Source organism: Gorilla gorilla, chromosome 11 (assembly GCF_029281585.2).
Source record: "Gorilla gorilla gorilla isolate KB3781 chromosome 11, NHGRI_mGorGor1-v2.1_pri, whole genome shotgun sequence".
NCBI lineage: Eukaryota > Metazoa > Chordata > Mammalia > Primates > Hominidae > Gorilla > Gorilla gorilla.
The window spans coordinates 32,032,253-32,051,673 of NC_073235.2; the positions used below are offsets into that span (position 1 = coordinate 32,032,253).

Below are 19,421 nucleotides of genomic sequence, written 5' to 3' on the forward strand. Positions count from 1 at the left end.
CGCCTCCCGGGTCCACACCATTCTCCTGCCTCAGCCTTCCAAGTAGCTGGGACTACAGGTGCCCGCCACCACACCTGGCTAATTCTTTGTATTTTTAGTAGAGATGGGGTTTCACCGTGTTAACCAGGATGGTCTCGATCTCCTGACCTTGTGATCTGCCCACCTTGGCCTCCCAAAGTGCTGGGATTACAGGTGTGAGCCACCACGACCGGCCGAAGATTTTTTTTTAAATAATACAATCAACACTTTTATTGATTTCTGTGTTTGTTTTAAGCAGGAGAGCTGACCCAAGTGACCGAGGCCACCTGCAGCTGCTGTCTCCACTTGCCATGGGAGCCTCAGCCGAAGATGTGGGAATGAAGTAGTCAGTGCATTTGTTTCCATGAAAACCCTCTTTGTGAGGCCGCCTTGGCTGGCTGTGTCCCTCGGCTGAGTGTCCCTGCTTCTCTCAGGCACCCTCTCCCCACGGCTCCTACTTCACTGGTCCCTCAGGGCCTTGGGTGGCAAGAGCTCTGCTTCTGATGCCTGTGCCAGGCCCCTGCCCTGGGCTTTCCCGGAGCCTTCAGCCCAAACATACCTGGGTGATTAGTACTTTTGTAAATAAATGCTCTACAAATTACCCCAACTAAAGTGGACCAGCTCCAAAGTCCACACTGTGACAGCCATACCTTTAAAGTAATGACTGGCTTCCTCTTTCATCTGCATTTACCCTGTTTGCTCAATGTAATGTGGTCTTTAATTCAACGATTACATTTTGCATATGTAATATTTTGACTTGGTTCTTTTCGGTAGTTTCTTTGTCTTAGGTCTTATTGCTAATAATATTTTTCTGTATCCAAAAAGATATCTATTGTGCTTATTAAATATGTTTGGTCTGTCTTTTCCAGCAACTCTACTTCCAGTAGTGGATGCTGTGCAGCCTACTGTGTTTCGGTGGGCATTGGACTCTTAAGATAGGCAGCTGCTCCAGTGCACGTGTGTGCATTCCCTGGGCTTAGCAGCTCCTGGTCACCCTGTCTGCACTAGGAAGGCTCCCAATGAGTCAACGAGGAGGGTGGCCCTAGAGCAGAGGGCCCCAGGCACGAAGCACCTCACTCACTCTCTCCTGCATCCTGCCACCCCATAAGCCACTCCTGCAGGCGGGCCTTCCGGAGAAAGCCCTGGAGGAGATCACAGTGGAAGAGGCCCATTTCCCTGGATAGCAACTGTCCCACCCAGGGGGGTTTCAGGAGGAGGGTGGAGGGCACACAACACCGGTGGCTTGTGGGGCCCTCACGCTGGCTGACACAGCCACCTTGCAATCCTGACACCTGAGCAGGACCAGGCAGCATTATGTCACGAGGTGTGGGAGGCAAGCAACAAGAGCAGAGTGTGAACAGCCTTCTTAAGTCTGGCTCCTGGCTGCCCCATCCTCCATTCCCAGCTACAGCCGCCCAGGGTAACTTCACTTTCTCCAAGATTTTCTCACTGATTCTGGTTAGTTACTGAAATGCACACTGCCTTCTCGCCTCCACAGCTCACCCAGGGTCGATTTTGGAGAGGGAGCCAGTAGCCCGTGCAGCACAACACATGGAGGCCTGGAGCCCCTGACGATGGGTCTAATGAAAACCACGCAGGGGCCACTCCCAGCCTTTCCGTAGCACCACTCACTGGCCCTGCAGATCTGTTCTGTTCCCTGATGTCAGTATTGTGGCCTGGGGTCCTCCCTTGCCACTGACCAGACAGAATCTGGCCACACTAGAGACAGGCCAGCTAGAGCCTCTCAAGGCAGTCTGGGAAGGTGAGACAGGGCCGGAGGCCTCTGGGAACAGCTGCACTCATGGGAAGCACAAGGCTTCTGAGCTCTCTCTGGAGATGTGTGTTTGAATCCCTGTTCCAGTATTTACTACCACGTGACCTTAGACAAGTTCCTAACCACGCTGGGCTTCGGGTTCCAGATCTATAAAAAGAGACTGAATGCGGCTTGTGGTCCTGAGGTGGGTTCCAGGCGCAGAAACCGACAGGCGCTGTGCTCCAGCAGGCCTGCGGAGCTCCTAGGTGTGGATTTGCAGCCACAGAATCGGAGGAGGCCAGAGGAACTTCATGGACAGGCAGGCCATTGCGTAACTCCATGCTCCACGTAGGAACATGCCTGCTGATGGACAAAGTACAAGTCACCACGTGAGGGAACTCCAGCCCAGCCAGCATGGGGCCACCATGGGCAGAGGGAAAGTGGCAGTTCTGGCGACAGTGGTGGCTAATGCTCTAAATCTGAACTGATCAAGTGCTAATTCCCACCTCAGGGCCCAGCAGTCCCACTCTGCAGCCCCATAACTGAGTTTGCCATCAGGAGAGGAAATGCTTTCTTCTCACTTCCAGACACTGCTGAGCTTGTAAAGCCAGACACCGTGCTGGGCATAGGTGTCTGGCTCAGTGGCACCTCACCAGGAAGGAGGGAAGGAAGGCTCTGAGTTGGAAAGGAAACCTCTGCATTAGTGTCAGAGGGCTTTGAGACCAAGAGATTCTGCCGATCATGCCCATGAGACTTCACTTGTTCCCACCTGCTGGTGAGGGCCTGGGCTATCTGGGTGACAACAGATCTAGAAATAATTTGCACAGAACACCTGGATGGCACTTGGGGCACAGTGTACCTGCAGTGACGGGGGGCTGCCCTCTTTTTATTGTGAGTTCAGGTTGGGGGTTGCGGGAGAGCTGTGGTGCAAGGCCCTTCGAGAGTCCTGCTGACTCGTTAGGATACAAACCTGACTCAGACAGGTTTACAGGGACAACTCAGAGTCTGGTTTATGGGCTCAGTGCTGGACCAGCAAGTCCTGGGTCAGCTAAGCCACAACCCCTACAAGCTGGAGCAAGCCACAGGGATGGGGGCTGGGTTTCTGGAGGCAGGGAGAGGGCAGGGCAGCGGGTACAGGGGGCAGTCAGCTGAGAGCTGACCCATGGGACACAGCTCTGGTACTGCTGACCGAAGACCTCAGCCCCCTTCACAGTTTACTTGCAAGCTGTCGAGGAGAGCCTCTGTGACCTGCGCACCTGGAAGATGCCGCTTCATCCCTGACTGGTGCACAACACCCAGCTCCAGGAGGACAGGCGGCTTCTTCCATGTGGGGAGGCCCTGGCCCCATTTTTCTGGAAGACTGCATGCCCTGGAGGACAGGAATGGGGCCTGAGTCTGCGCGACCCAACTTCCCAAGGAGAGTGACTTGGCTCCCATATGGTCAGCCTGGACCCTGCCCAGGGAGGAGGGAGACCTTCCCTCCCTGAGGAGCTGGAGACACAGTGGAGCATGGGAGATGGCTCTGGTGGGCCAGAAACCAGAGCAAGAAGCTTCTTGGGTGGTTTTTAGTTTGTCAGGCCTGAGGCAGGGGTGGCCTTGGGTGGACAGGAGAGCTCAGAGATGGAAACACGTCAGGAGTGTGCAGAGCTCAGCAAGGAGGCCGGCCTGAGGTGGGCATGCTTGTGGTAAGAGGCCAGGGGCCCTGGCCCTTCACAGGCTCCCCAGGAGAATCAGCAGCAGGAGGAACGTGTGAGCAGCCAGAAGGGCTGCGCAGAGCCCGGGCTTGTGGACGGTGCCCTGAGAGGTCATGCTGTCCAGGGCTGGGGGCGTTTCCCGAGGAGGAGCCAAGGCGGGATCCGGAGGGGTGCTCTCCCTCTTCTTCTGGCTAATCCAGTTGGTGAAGTAGGGGAGCCTGGTGAAGACGCTGGGACCGACGGGTGAGCAGCAGTCAAGGCTCCAACTAGACAGCCCCATCAGGAACCAGGTGCCATTTAACGGGCAGACGAGGGGACCCCCGGAGTCTCGCTGAGAACAGAGAGGACATGGGTGGTAGGGACCAAGACAGGGAGGGACACGCATTGTTCAGGGCACAGGAGGGGACCTTACACTTCTCCAGGATGGAATGTGGGAAGCAAGGTGTGGGGCAGGTGTCTCCACTGTCTGAGTGAGTGGCGCTCATCAGTCACCTGGGCGATGTTAGAAGCCCAGACCCAGGAGGGACCTCCTGGATCAAAATCTCGAGCACGGGGCCCTGGAGCTTCACTCCACAAAGCTCCCAAGGAGATCCTGGGCAGAGCCTCCATCCTGGCAGTCACAAACCCATGAGAATAAGCAGGGGATTCTAGGAGATGGACATCCAGGCCTAGCCCTCCTGACCCCAGTGGGGAGAAGGCGCCGCCTGTGGTCCCCAGGGTGGCTGGGTGCCAGCCTGGAGGAATGGCTGTGCCTTGGCCTGAATCTTCCGCCAAACACTGCATCCCACCAGTATTTTTTTTTTTTTTTCTGTGCCCAGGCTGGAATGCAGTGACGCGATCTCAGCTCACTGCAAGCTCCACTTCCTGGGTTCACGCCATTCTCCTGCCTCAGCCTCCTGAGTAGCTGGGACTACAGGCACCCGCCACCACATCCAGCTAATTTTTTGTCTTTTTAGTAGAGACGGGGTTTCACCATGTTAGCCAGGATGGTTTTCATCTCCTGACCTCGTGATCCACCCGCCTCGGCCTCCCAAAGTGCTGGGATTACAGGCATGAGCCACCACACCCGGCCATTTTTGTTCTTTTTTGAACTTTTTTTAAAAAATTAAAATGGAGATGGAGATCTTGCCATGTTACCAGCAGATCTTAAACTCCTGGTATCAAGTGATCTTCCCGCCTTGGCCTCCAAGGTGCTGGGATTAAATCTAGTCCCGAATCCAGATGTCCTTCACTTATTAAGGTCTCTAGTGTTCCCTCCATTTCTTGGTTGAGCTTTTTAGAAAATGCCAGGCTGTGGGATGTGCTGAGGGGAAAAGAGGTGCTGCCCGTGCCCAGCCTGGGGGTAGGGCAAGTGCCAGGGGTTCCCAGGTGAGCGCGGGGGATTGTGAGTGTGGCAGGGCCCCCAAGCGGGGAAGTCCCTGACATCATGGGCAGAGCACCCCCATCCCATAGGCCAAAAAGGGAATCCCAAGGAAACAAGCATCCTCCTGCCATCTGTGCAATCAACATGACCAAGTGTTTCTGTGTGCACACAGCACTGAAGAGGCCCCGAGGGACATTCCACATGAACAGACATCGCAGACGTGGGGTGTGGATTGGGGCGTCCTGGAAGGACCCCAGAAGGTCTGCTCTAATTCTAGAGCTTCTCTGAGCCAACACAGGAAGGAGGGGCAAGACCTGACTGTGCCAGCCCACAGCCTCCTCAGTGGGCAGGGAACCCATGGGACCTGGTGCAGATTCTGTCTTGATAGGATGGTTCTGGCCTGAGCCCCATCAGGACACAACTGCAGGAGAAGGGATGGCAGAGGCTGGCGGGAAATGGTCAACAGATGGGACTTGCCATATCTGACCCTTTCTCTCTGTCTAAGGAAATGGGGCAAGGCAAGGGAAGCAGGCCCAGTGGTGCACAGTGGGCTGTTGGTGTCAGGAGGCTGAAGGGCCCCTCCAAGGAGGAGAGCAGAGAGCAGGAGGGGCCGCCCACAGTGTCTGATGGGGGATGCTGCACCAACGCCTGACAGCATGGCTGTGGTGAGGACGGAGCCCAGGAAGCAAGAGAGGGCACAGGCAGGCACCCTGGTGTGAGCCCTGCTGGGATGGGTGGGGTGGGAGGAGGTTGTGGGGAGCAGGGAGGGTGCCTGTAGGGCATTTTGTGATGAGAGTCATCGAAGAATGTTTCTGCACCATGAGGTGACCAAAGAGAGAGAAAGAAAAAGAGGGAGGCGCAACAGAGGGAGAGGAGGCCGGGCGTGGTGGCTCACGCCTGTAATCCCAGCACTTTTGGGATGCTGAGGCAGGCGGATCACTTGAGGTCAGGAGTTTGAGACCAGCCCAGCTAACATGATGAAACCCCATCTCTACCAAAAATATAAAAATTAGCTGGGCGTGGTAGTGCATCCAAGTTACTAGGGAAGCTGAGGCAGGAGAATCACTTGAACCCAGGAGGCAGAGGTTGCAGTGAGCCGAGATTGCACTACAGCACTCTAGCATGGGTGATAAAGTAAGGCCCTGTATCAAAAAAAAAAAAAAGAAAAGAAAAGAGGGAGAGGATCCTGCAGGAGTCCTCCTGGGACCCACAGCTCCCAAGAAGGGCAGGGCCTCTCCAAGCTTGACTGTGGCTGTGACCCCTCACGTTGGGCGATACACTTCCTCTCTGGGCCTCAGTTCCCCGCACTATAAAATGAAAAGATTACACATAGTGGGATAAGACATTCATAATATATGAACATATCCAATAATGGGCTCATATCCACAATAGATAAAGAACTCCTATGATTCAGAATGAAAGGCAGACAATCCCATAGTTGGCAAAAAACTTGCACGGACACTTTACAAAAGAGGCAATAAACATATGACAAAGGGCTTATCTTCACCAGTCACCAGAGAAATGCACAATAAAAACCACACACAAGAGTTCATATGAAAATGGCAGACAATTTGAAGGACTGGCAGCAACAGGGTGCAACCTGAACTATCACTCACCAGCTGGTGGAAATGCAAATTGGTACAACCAGGTTGCCGATTTTCTCAGATGATCAACGAGAGATGAACATGTGCATGTCTCATGGCAAGGCAATTCCATTGCCAGGGGGACCGCCAACCAGAATGGGAACCTATGTGCTCTGAAATGCATACACCAGGAAGTTCACAGCAATTCCATTTGCAACAGCCTCAAATGGGAACCACCCAAATGCCACCCACACTAGAATGGATGAGTAAATTGCAGTGTCTTTGCACAGTGGAATAGCATACGGCAATAAAAATGAACAATACAGACTGCACGCCAGATGGATGCATCCCACAGACACAACATTGACTGATGGGACCAGGCAAAAGCTTGCATACCATATGGCTTCACTCAGCTAAAAGTCCCCACATGAAGCTATGGTGCTTTAGAAAGCAGGCAGAGTTATCCTGGGGGAGTTAGCGTCAGGAATGGGCAAGGATGAAACCCATGGGTGCCAGGTACATGAGTGGTCAGTCTCTGAAAATTCCTCCACAGGACACTTGTACTTTTGCCCTTTCCTGTGCATGGTGTGCTTCAATAAGGTTTCTTTTTCCTTTCTTTCTTTCTTTTCTTTTTTTTTTTTTTTTTGAGACGGAGTCTCACTCTGTCACCCAGGCTGGAGTGCAGTGGCATGATCTCAGCTCACTGCAACTGCCGCCTCCCGGGTTCAAGCGATTCTCCTGCCTCAGCCTCCCGAGTAGCTGGGATTATAGGCACGTGCCACCATGCCCGGCTGATTTTTGTATTTTTAGTAGAGATGGGGTTTCACCATGTTGGTCAGGCTGGTCTCAAACTCCTGATCTCAGGTGATCCACCCGCCTCAACCTCCCAAAGCGCTGGGATTACAGACGTGAGCCACTGTACCCTACCAACAATGTTTCTTAAAAGATACAAAGAAAACAGATGGGCCAGTGCTTTTTGGGAGTTTCTGTCCTGGCTCCGACACCTCAGGCTTGGCTGGGCTCAGGAAGAAGTTGGGGCTGGGGCAGGGTCCAGAGGAGACCCTGTGGCAGAGGCCCAGGGCAGCACAGGGGAGAGAGAGTGAGCCCATTCACTCGGCAAATGGCCTTTCCTGTTATGAGGTCCCCAGCGCACAGCATGTCCTCGTGGATGGTGTAGTCACTGCTGCCTGGCTGGCCGGGGTACTGGGGCTGGAAAAAGGATCCGCAGACAGTGTTGTCCATGACACCGACCTCTGCCTCCTGACGTTGGAAGGGCTCAGGCAGGAAGACTGTGGGAGGAGATGTCAGATGTGGGAGGAGATGTCAGATGTGGGAGGAGGTGTCAGATGTGGGCCTCAACTGCAGCTTCAGCCAAAGGGAAGCCCTCCCTCCCCAGCCTGCTGGCCCAGGGAGAGCACACGAAGATAAGGGGACAGCCAAAGGGGGAGGGCCTGCAGTAGGAAGAACCAGGAGGGAGGCCAATGTGGCTGCAAGGGAGCAGGCGTGGGGTGAAAGGTGAGGTGCAGCTGCCTCAGGGCCCAGAGCAGGGGCCCTCCTAGCCAGGATGTGGTGTTGGAGGTGTCATTCCAAGCACACTGGGACACAATAGAAGGGTCAAAAACAAGCCCTCTGGCTGCTAAGAGGAGGCAGAGCTGGAGGCAGGGAGGGTGGCAGCTGGAGTGCCAGCCTGGCCGGTGGCATACCTAGCAGGTGCTGGGTGGGTTTGAGCAGTGTAGCAGTGTGACAAATCAGGCATGGCCCTTCCTCAAGGAGCAACTGGTCTGGGGACACTTGGGCTCTGTTTCCAGATGTCGCTCTCAGATCTGGCCTGGGGTCCCCATGTGGGAGCAGCGTGATGACAGGGGCCCACCCCTGCACAATGCCTGCCCTGTGTGGGCCTCATGTGTCCTTGGGGGCTGCCGGTGTGTGGAGAGAGAAGGATGACTGGAGCCCAGATCTCTCATCAAGGTCGGTGGCTCTCTGCTCAGTAGCTGATCCAACTAACTGGTGACTTCCCCAGGCCCTAGCTCCTCCTTTCCCACCTGGAGAATCTTCTCTGCCTTGATTCTTAGAGAATGACAGTCCCTGGGAAGCCGAGGAGGGCAGATCACCTGAGGTCGGGAATTCGAAACCAGCCTGACCAACATGGAGCAACCCGTCTCTACTAAAAATACAAAATTAGCCAGGTGTGGTGGTGCATGCCTGTCATCCTAGCTACTCAGGAGGATGAGGCAGAAGAATCGCTTGAACCCGGGAGATGGGGGTTGTGGTGAGCCGATATCATGCCATTGCACTCCAGCCTGGGCAACAAGAGCAAGATTCCGTCTCAAAAAAAAAAAAAAAAAAAAAAAAAGTTTGAGAATGACAGTCCCAGGAGGCTGTCTTTGGAGGGCCGGCTGCTCTCATGACTAGGGCCATGTGACTGACATTCAGTGGCCAAGGCAGGGAGGCCAGCTCTGGCCTGTTCATGGAAGAAAGTCCTGTCCCAAATGCCTCCTCTGAGATATTCTGCCAGATCATGACCCCACAAATAATGCCAAATTGCCATTCTACTTTTTTGCACTCATCATTATATTTCCCTAAATCAAAAGCATTCACTCTTTTGCTAGAGTCTTTGCCTAACATTTCTTCCCTCTCAGTCTACAAATATACAAATATATGACAAATATACTGGGTGAGCAGTGAGGTTCACATTCACAGAGATAAGTGTTCTTGAGTCATAAACACTTGGACCGGAGGACAGGCCTGCTCTTTTTTTTTTTTGAGACAGTCTTGCTCTGTCGCCAGGCTGGAGTGCAGTGGTGCGATCTCGGCTCACTGCAACCTCCGCCTCCCAGGTTCAAGCGATTCTCCTGTCTCAGCCTCCTAAGTAGCTGGGATTACAGGCACGTGCCACCATGCCCAGTTAATTTCTGTGTGTGTGTGGGTGTGTGTGTGTGTGTGTGTGTGTGTGTGTGTGTGTGTATAAAATATATATATATATATTTTTTTTCTTTTTTTAGTAGAGATGTGGTTTCACCATGTTGGCCAGGATGGTCTCGATCTTCTGACCTCGTGATCCACCCACCTCAGGCTCCCAAAGTGCTGGGATTACAGGCGTGAGCCACCGCACCCGCAGGCCTGCTCTTACTTGCTACTGATGCCCAGCACCTTCCACAGCTGTGGAAGCTCCAGTGGCGTTTGATGAGGCCCTGGAGGAGGTCAGATGGCAGCAGGCCCTTGTAATCAGGGTGGAGTCAGCAACATTCAGAACCAGGGAATCCTGAATGGCTCAGAGTCAAAGAGCCCAAGTACCTGCCTCCAAAAGTGGGAGAAGCTCAGGCCGCTTGACCCATGTCAGGGGGAATTGTGACACTCGGGAGGACTGGCAGAGCCCCGAAGCGGCCTCCCGCGCCTTCACCTGCATTGCCTGCCCTGCACTGCTCACCATCCTCGGTGACCATTCCCCAACCAGATATCCAGCAGGAGCTGTCAGGGGCCAACCACGTGGTTGGTTCCGGAAGGCAGGCGGGGAGGATGTGGGAGCTGAATTCCACATGACGGTGCAGCTGCAGCAGGGTGATGTCAATCCCCATGCGGTGCAACTTGTTATAGTCAGCGTGCACCATGATCTTATTCACTGTCATCTGCTTGCTGTGCTCCGTGGGATGGCTTTGCTGGTCGTACCCAAGCAGGATCCGGTAATCAGATGGGTTAGTGGACCTGTTGTGGGGAGGCTCCTCTGAATGCTGGGCCGGCACCCTCACCCCGGCTGCCCACCTGGAAGGCACCCAGACCCCGCCACCACTCTGGGGTTTCTCTCTCCTCCCTTCCTCGTGTCAGATAGCCCTGCTTTGCTCTTGACACAAGCTTGAGGGCCTACAGCCTCAGGACACTTGGCCTTGGATGATTCCCGATGGCTTTCCCAGCACGCCCCAGACTCAAAGGAGTAGAGAATCTTAGTGCAGAAAACACTGGGGATGCATTACACTTCACCCCTTCATTTCAGAAGAGAAGAGACTTGGCTCATTCCTAGCTCTGACCAGAACCCTCCCAAGGCCCCATGACCTACAGCAATTCTCAAAGACCCTGTTTCCCTAGCCAGCATGCTCCACCCACTTCTCCCCGGTTCTCACACACCACCTTCTCCAAGGCTTCCCCACCTGGTGACAGGAACTCAGTAGGTATTTGTGAAGCACATGGAGGAGTTCATGGAACTGAACTTCTTGTTTCCAGAAAACGAGTGACTTTCCAACCCACAGGTCCTGGCTGTGTGGTTCCCCTCCCCCAACATGGCTGCATCCACCTCCCCCAAGGCCTCTCCTGCTCTAAGCCCCTGTCTGGCGCAGGGTCTACCATGGTCCTGGGCTTGCGCCTCACTTTCCTGACAGGATGAGAAGCCTCAGAGTGGGGCTTGCATCTCTGTGTACCACACAATGGGCCTCACTTGAGGCCTGGCACCTGTGGATGCTGAATAAATGAGTGGGACCTGAGGAGGATGCTACAGCTAGCTATGTCCAAAGCTCTGGCTTCCTGGCTCAGAATTGGACATCCTCCCCGACTCCCTTTGGGCACACGGCGACCCCAGGAAGCATCGGAGGAGTAACTCAGTCTCTTGACCCTCTGCCTCACACCTCCTGGGACAGAGGCCATCTGTTTCATCCCTCACTCTGGTCTGTGGGGACGGTGGCAAATAATTCTCCAGAAGTGACAAAAACCCCCTGGTGGCTGGACATACAGAGTCGCAGGACCCTTCTGGGGAAGAATGTGCCAGCATATGTGGGTAGCCAGGACCTAGGGAAGCCTCCGGCAGGTGTTCCCTGGACAGCCTGCAATGAGCCCTGGCTGGAAGGGGCCAGGTGCTCGACCATGCCTGCCTGGCCCTGAGAAGCCCTGGGACTGTCACTCTGTCTTATCACCTGAAGTGTGTGTCAAGTGTGTGGCCTGGGACACTGCACACCCACTACCATTTACACAAGAAAAACCGAGGCCCACTGAGATTGTGTGGATGGCCTAGAGCTGGGCAAGATGCAGAAACCAAAGTTCACCCTGAGTGGAACATTAGGATTTTGATTCCTAAAGTTTACAGCAGACGGAGAGTGGGCTGGAAGTGGTTCCCTTTAGAACCAAAGTCTGTTTTCCTGTATTTATTGACAGTCCCAACTAGAGTGAGTTAATTTTCATTTAGCTATTTATTTTATTTTATTTTATTTTTGAGACAAGATCTGGCTTTGTGGCCCAGGCTGGAGTGCAGTGGCACAACCACATTTCACTAGAGCCTCGACCTCCCTGGGCTCAGGTGATCCTCCTGCCTCAGCCTCCTCAGTAGCAGGGACCACAGGCCTGCCCCATCGTACTTGGCTAATTTTTTTATTTTTAGTAGAGATGGGTTTTGCCATGTTGCCCAGGCTGGTCTTGAACTCTTGGGCTCAAGCAATCCACCTGCCTTGGCCTCCTAAAGTGCTGGGATTACAGGTGTGAGCCACTGTGACAGGCCTTAACTATTTATTTTTACTTTTAATTATTTACTTATTTTCAGACAGGTCTCATTCTGTCACCCAGGGTGGAGTGCAATGGTGTGATCACAGTCACTGCAGCCTTGACCTCCCAGGCTCAAGTGATCCTCCCAAGTAGCTGGGACTACAGGCGCACACCACCAGGCCTGGCTAATTTTTGTACTTTTTGTAGAGATGAGGTGTCACTATGTTGCCCAGGCTGGTCTGGAATCCCTGGACTCATACAATCCTCCCACCTTAGCTTCCCAAGTACTAGGATTACAGGTGTGAGCCATCACACCCGGCTTCATTTAGCTATTTCAAAGTACTGTGCAATGTAATGAGACAACCACACCATCTTAGCAGGTTGACCAATGTGGTGTTGGGTGGGGTGGGGTTGGGGAATGCCCAACCCCAGAGTGAGAGATGAGGTAGGAGCCTCTGCTTGGGAGATGCCACACAGTTGGTCAGGAGACTGGAGCAGAGTGACGAGCAGGGACAGCATTCCAGGCACAGGGCACTGCTGGGTCAAAGGCAGGACACCTGGGGCAGCAAACTGTCCCAGAACAAAGCGTACAAAGAAAAGACTGCGCCCTCACTTTGGGCTTCCCTCTTGCATGCACTCCCACAGCGGGGCCCGCGGAGGGAAGATGCACCTTTGGAAGCAGTGAGCAGCAGAGGCCACCCAGTTGCTGTCGATGAGGGCAGCTCCACAGATGTGCCCGCCTGGTAGAGGAGACTGGCCTGCCATGGCCACCGCTCAGGCTCAGCCCTCTGGCCTCCACAGATCTTCCCGGTGGGCCTCCCGGAGGAATTGCCGCTGAATCTGGTCTTCTCACACACTGTGGAGACAGCCCAGCAATGAGGTGCCTGCACGAAGGACGCCAGCCCCTGGTGCCCCCAAATGTCAGGATCAACAGGACTCGGGGCCACCAGGCCCCTCCTCTCACTTCACAGGAGGGACAAGTCCAAGGCTCAGGTTGAAGCCACGTGGCCCATGTGACAGCACCACCTGGGTGACCCGGGAGCACACAGCCCATGGCCCCCTGTCAGGGGCGACGGCCCGTGGGGCTACGGGGTGAGCACTAGGCCCGACTTTTCCCAGGCCTCAATGCCGTTTGTGATGGCGCAGAAGCTGCCTGCTACAGAAGGGATGCACTGCTCCACTGCGCGGCCCCTAAGCGGCAGTGCCCTCCCTTCCCGGCCCAGTGTTCTCCCAGACTGAAGCGAACGAGAGACACTCCGCGCACAATCCCGTCTGCAGTAGCATTTCCCCATCCTGGAAATGAGGGTGTGTGGGGCGCTGGACTGTAGAGGCCTGAGATCCAACCCGGCAGAGCCAGCGAGGGAGCGCCCCGCCCTCTCCCCTCCTTCCAAAGGCGCCTTCCTCCCAGGGCCCGGAGAGCCAGACCTGGCCTGGCTGGGCCCTCCTGGCGGGTGTCCTCGTCGGGCGGAGGGGGACGGCCACGAGAGGCAGGCGACCTCTGCTCCTCGCTCTGTCTGGGCCACCCCTGCCCGCTCACCTGCTGAGAGGGACGAGGTGGACTAGACGCGCAGCGGCAAGAAGATTGGCCAGAGGAGGGAGGCGGCCAGTGCGCAGTGCCCCCGCCGGCCCTGGCCTGAGCGCTCTGCCCCTGCTTCCCTCATCAGGCCGGTGGCCTGGGCGTCCCCGACGGGGCGGAGAGCACGGCGCGTGGCCAACCGCGGGGCTCCAGGAAAACGCCTGCGTCCATCGGGATGCTGGGACTGGATCTCGCGCGGCGTGTGCGGGGAGCCCAGGTCGGTAGGAGGCAGAGGTCACTGGAAACCCCCAGAGCATCACAGGGCCCCTCCCTCCAGGAAGTCCACTGTGCAGGGGAGACATGAAGGCAACTATGGCCCAAGCCCAGAAATATACAGTAATGATGAGAGGGCAAGTGCTTACATCCCGTCATCAAGCATTTCCAGCTTGCTTTCCGAGTTCAACCCACTCCTCCATAAGGACGCCGGCTCAAGGGATTAGGTCAGGCCCACTAGGGACAATACAATATCCTTTTCTTAAATTCCAGCATACAACAGTCATGAGAGGGCTGTGCCATCTCAGTCACAGGTCCCTCCACACTCAGCAGGAGGGTCATAGACAACAGCTGAGTGGCAGGGAGTCATCTTAGAATTCTACCTAACACAGCCCAACCTCCGGCCTCCAGTGACGCATGTCCCTCCCAATCCCCAAAATGCATTCAGCATACCTCAAGGTTACCAAGAGCCTCCTCCTGTTACTGGAAAGGGGCAGATTCAGACATCAAGAGAGGATTCTTGGATCTTGCAGAAGAAACAATTCGGGCGGGTCCATAAAGTGAAAGCAAGTTTATTAAGAAAGTAAAAGAATAAAAGAATGGCTACCCCATAGGCAGAGCAGTCCTGAGGGCTGCTGGTTGCCCATTTTTATGGTTATTTCTTGATTATATGCTAAACAAGGGGTGGATTATTCATGGGTTTTCAGGGAAAGGGATGGACAATTAACAGAACTGAGAGTTCCTCCCCCTTTTAGACCATATAAGGTAACTTCCTGATCTTGCCGTGAACTGTCATGGCACTGGTGGGAGTGTCTCTTAGCATGCTAATGTATTATAACTAGTATATAATGAGCATTGAGGACCACCAGAAGTCACTGTCGTTGCCATCTTGGTTTTGGTGGGTTTTGGCTGGCTTCTTTACCCCAACCTATTTTATCAACAAGATCTTTATGACTTGTATCTTTTGCCTACCTCCTATCTCATCCTGTGACTTAGAATACCTAACCTCCTGGGGGCTGGCCACGGTGACTCACACCTGCAATCCCAGCACTTTGGGAGGCCGAGGTGGGCGGATCACCTGAGGTCAGGAGCTCGAGACCAGCCTGGCCAACATGGTGAAACCCCGTCTCTACTTAAAATACAAAAATTAGCCAGGCATGGTGGCGGGTGCCTGTAAGTCCCAGCTACTGGGGAGGCTGAGGCAGGAGAATAGCTTGGACCTGGGAGGCGGAGGCTGCGGTCAGCCGAGATCACACCACTGCACTCCAGCCTGGGTGACAGAGCTAGACTTTGTCTAAAAAAAAAAAAAAGGCTGGCACGGTGGCTCACGCCTGTAATCCCAGCACTTTGGGAGGCGGAGGCAGGCAGATCACAAAGTCAGTAGCTAACACGGTGAAACCCCGTCTCTACCAAAAAATACAAAAAAATTAGCTGGGGGTGGTGGTGGGTGCCTGTAGTCCCAGCTACTTAGGAGACTGAGGCAGGAGAATGATGTGAACCCGGGAGGCGGAGCTTGCAGTGAGCCAAGATTGCGCCACTGCACTCCAGCCTGGGCAACAGAGCGGTGAGACTCCATCTCAAAAAAAAAAAAAATGCTTAACCTCCTGGGAATGCAGCCCAGTAGGTCTCAACCTCATTTTACCGGCCCCTATTCAAGATGGAATTGCTCTGGTTCGAACGCTTCTGGCAATCTCATTAGAGTCTCAACTTAAAATTCAAAATCTCATCATCTAAATCTAAATAGAATTATCTCATCAGCTCAAAATCCACAATCTCATCATTTAAATACTCCAAATAGAATATGGATGAGGTTCCCAGCTGTAATCTGCTAAACACAGCCCTTGAGTACAATTCTTCCTCACCTGTGGACCTATGAAATTAAAGAAACTTCCTACCCCAACATTCTGCACATACAATGACAAGATGGGCACAGCATAATGCTCAAAAGGAAGTTGGGGGAATGGACAGTAAAAAGCAGTTACTGGTCCGTAACAGCTTTTATATCCTTCTGGACAAACTCCATTAGGTTTCAAGGCCTGGGAGAAAATTCTCTGTGGCTCTCAGCTCTGGTCATCCTTCCTTTTTTATACAAAGTAGCACGTTTGCATCCAAGTAGTTCTATTGCCTTGCTTCCCGCAAGTGGAATTCTGGGGGCCTTCTTTCATGGTGTACTTTCTCTGTCCCTGTCAGTATGAGCTGGGAATGTTCTGCTGACATAAACATCTCAAGAACGTCATAGTCCTTGTAAGTGTGTTTCACCAGTTTCACTTCATTAGATAAAGTCACATGCACAATATTTTTGAGATAGTCCCTCCTCCACCTGGGCCTCCTGCTGAGATGGTAGCGGGCTTGGGGCCCTCTGTTGTGACTATACCTCAATGTCTTGAAAGGGCCCTTTGATCGACTGACTTTTCTGACCTCTTGGTCTTTCTGGGGTCTTAGCAGAACATTATAGTGTCGACCTTTTCTCTGTGCCGTGGTTTCGGTGACCATCTCTGACTTTTAGCATCTTTTGACATCTGGAGAGGCTAAGAATTTTCAAAACCCTCCAGTCCTGGTTCCTTTTGGTTTAGCAGTTCTTGCCTCAGTTTATCTCTCTTCCTTCACATTTTGCTATAAGTAGCAAGATGAAACCAGGTAGCACCTCAAAGCGTTGCTTAGAAATCTCCTAAGCCACATGAAACTGCCTTTGCAAAATTATAACTGTAAGAGAAATCTGACATAGTTGACTCCATCTTGCTTCTGACCTCCAAGCTGTCCTTGGTCATTCCTGGGGCTAAGCCAAGCTGACTTTGAGAAGAATTTAGTTTATAGTTTAATTTGAAAGCAAGGATAATAATAGCTCCTTCCGAAAACTAATCCCTTCCTTGCTCAGGGACTGAAAACCACCTTTGGTAAGACTAATGAAAGGCCACAAGAATAGGATTATGGGAGGGGACTAAATTCTGATAAGGTAGGCATAGTTTCTATAATCCCTTACAGCTCAGGAGTCAGATGGCCAGAGGTCACAAGATTTGTGACTCTTCCAATTGCTCCTATAATGTCACTATTGTAGAACCTAAGATCTTTTTTTTTTTCAGATTTTTCAGACTGACCCCACCTAGACTTGTGACTCATGACTCAAATGGCCCTGTGACCCCACCCAGAGGTGGACTCAATGCATGGGAACCGTTTTCCACACCTCTATAATTTCATCCCTAACCAATCAGCTGCACTTATTCCCTAACCCCCTGTCCATCAATTGTCCATAAAATCCCCTGGCTTCTGAGCCTGCAGGGAGACCAATTTGAGTGAGAATGCCAGTTCTCCTGTGTGAGGTGGGCTTGGTCAATGAAAGTCTTTCTCTACTGCAACAGCACAGTCTCAGTAGATTGATTTTGTCTGTGCAGCAGGCAGGAAGAAACTGTCTGGTGATATGTGATTACACATATGTGCAAACAGGCCCCTGAAAGTTTGCTCCCTACACAGCAGCTGGACACAATTTCTGCTGTGATGCCATCAGGACCTACCCCATTTCCAGTAGCATACCCCCCACCTGGTGAGCTGTCAACCATGGAAGCCTTAAATTCTAGATTTCTATGCACAGTCTATCCAAGGAAATAGAGGCTTTCCCTAAGGTAGTTTAAGTTTTTTAAATGAGGTTCCTCAAAATATTTCCAGGCCCCATCCACTGCCCAGTTCCAAAACTACCAGCATATTTTTAAATGTTTCTTACAGCAGCACCTCATTCCTGGAACCAAAATTCCTATTAGTGTTCTGTTGCCGTGCAACAAATTACCACAAACCTCGTGGCTTAAAACAACACAAATATATGACCATGCCATGCCCATGGGTGAGGAGTCTGGCATGGCCTAACTTGGTTCTCTGCTGAAGGTCTCATGCTCAAGGTGTCGACTGGCCACAAGTTCTCTGAAGGCTCTGCAGAAGAATTTGCCTTCCAGCCCATTTAGGTTGTTGGCAAAATTCCGTTTCTTGCAGTTGAATGACTGAGGCGCTCATTTGCTTGTTGGGAGCCACTGTCGACTCCTAGAGGCCACTTGGCTGCTTCCCACAGGCCCTCTCACAATACCGCAGCTTCCTCCTTCAGGGGTAGCCTCAGGATCTCTTGCATCAAATCCTTCCTAGGCTTTGAATCTTTGACTTCTCCTGTCTGTGACCTCTAGACCCAGATACAAAGGACTCCCATGATTTGGTCTGAACTTTCAAGGACATCACCCTTCCTTAATCAATAATCTCCCTTTCTTAAAGTGCTATATGGTTAACACAGTCACAAGACTGATAGCCCATTATATTCACAGTCCCTCCCACCCTTGTGGGGAGGAATTACATAGGATGTGGGTTGTTGAGGGTTAGCTTAGAATTCTCCCTACCACAGTCTCCTATGAGACAGATTCTGCTAACGCAGACACGAGATGCAGAAAAGTAAATTGATAATTTCCTTTTTAAATTTTTTTATTTTTTTATTTTTTATTTTTTTTGAGACAGAATCTTGCTCTGTTGCCCAGGCTGGAATGCAATGGCGCAGTCTCTGCTCACTGCATCCTCCACCTCCCAGACTCAAGCCATTCTCCTGCCTCAGCCTCCCAGGTAGCTAGGATTATAGGCACATGCCACCACGCCCAGCTATATTTTGTATTTTTAGTAGAGATGGGGTTTCTCTATGTTAGCCAAGCTGGTCTAGATCTCCTGACCTCAGGTGATCTGCCCACCTCAGCCTCCCAAACTGCTGGGATTACACGCATGAGCCACTGTGCCCAGTCCTTTTTTTTTTTTTTAATAGTTTCACTCTTGTAGCCCAGACTGGGGTGCAATGGTGCAATCTCGGCTCACTGCAACCTCTGCTTCCTGGGTCCTGGGTTCAAGGCTGGTCTTGAACTCCTGACCTCATGTGATCCACCTACCTTGGCCTCCTAAAGTGCCGGGATTACAGGAGTGAACCGCTGCACCTGACCAATTGATGATTTCAATGTACTGTGAAAAGAACCAGAATAAACACAGGCAAAAGAGTCTCAAGTTTACACATGGAACAATGGTGTATTTCTAACTTATCTACTTTTATTTACCCTTTAAAAAATACTTGATCTTTTTATACTCTCTGAACTGTTTTTTTCTTTGTAAATCATACATCTGATAAAAGGTTAATATACAGAATATTTTCTTTTTAAACTTCTACAAATGAACAACAAAAATCAAAGAACCCAATTCAAAAACGGGCACAGGACTTGAATAGACATTTCTTTTTTCTTCTTCTTCTTCTTTTTGAGACAGAGTTTCACTGTTGATGCCCAGGCTGGGGTGCAGTGGTGTGATCTTGGCTCACTGCAACCTCTGCCTCCCAGGTCCAAGCTATTCTCCTGCCTCAGCCTCCTGAGTAGCTAGGATTACAGGCGCCCACCACCACGCCCAGTTAATTTTTTTTGTATTTTTAGTTGAGACGGCGTTTCACCATGTTGGTCAGGCTTGTCTTGAACTCCTGACCTCAGGTGATCCACCTGCCTCGGCCTCCTAAAAGTGCTGGGATTACAGGCGTGAGCCACTGCACCCGGCTTTGAATAGACATTTCTCTAAAGAAGATATACAAATAGCCAATAGCATATGAAAAGATGCTCAACATCACTAATCATTAGGGAAATGCAAATGAAAACAATGAGATACCACTTCACATCCCTTGGGATGACTACCATTAAAAACACAGAAAATAAAAACCGTTGTTGAGGATGTAGAGAAACCAGAACCCTGCGCACTGCTGTTGGGAATCTGA

General features: G+C 52.2%; 1 protein-coding gene across 1 annotated transcript; it reads right to left on the bottom strand.

The window, feature by feature from the left end:
- Positions 1-2,645: 2,645 nt before the first annotated feature.
- Positions 2,646-13,571, bottom strand: LOC101139142 (serine protease 40). Its single transcript, XM_055380754.2, has 5 exons — positions 13,409-13,571; positions 12,542-12,727; positions 9,839-10,113; positions 7,525-7,700; positions 2,646-3,796 (listed from the first exon to the last, which is right to left on the bottom strand). The coding sequence occupies exons 2-5, from the start codon at positions 12,634-12,636 to the stop codon at positions 3,482-3,484; spliced, it is 861 nt and encodes a 286-aa protein (XP_055236729.1). The 5' UTR covers positions 12,637-12,727; positions 13,409-13,571; the 3' UTR covers positions 2,646-3,481.
- Between the last annotated feature and the right edge of the window lie 5,850 nt (positions 13,572-19,421).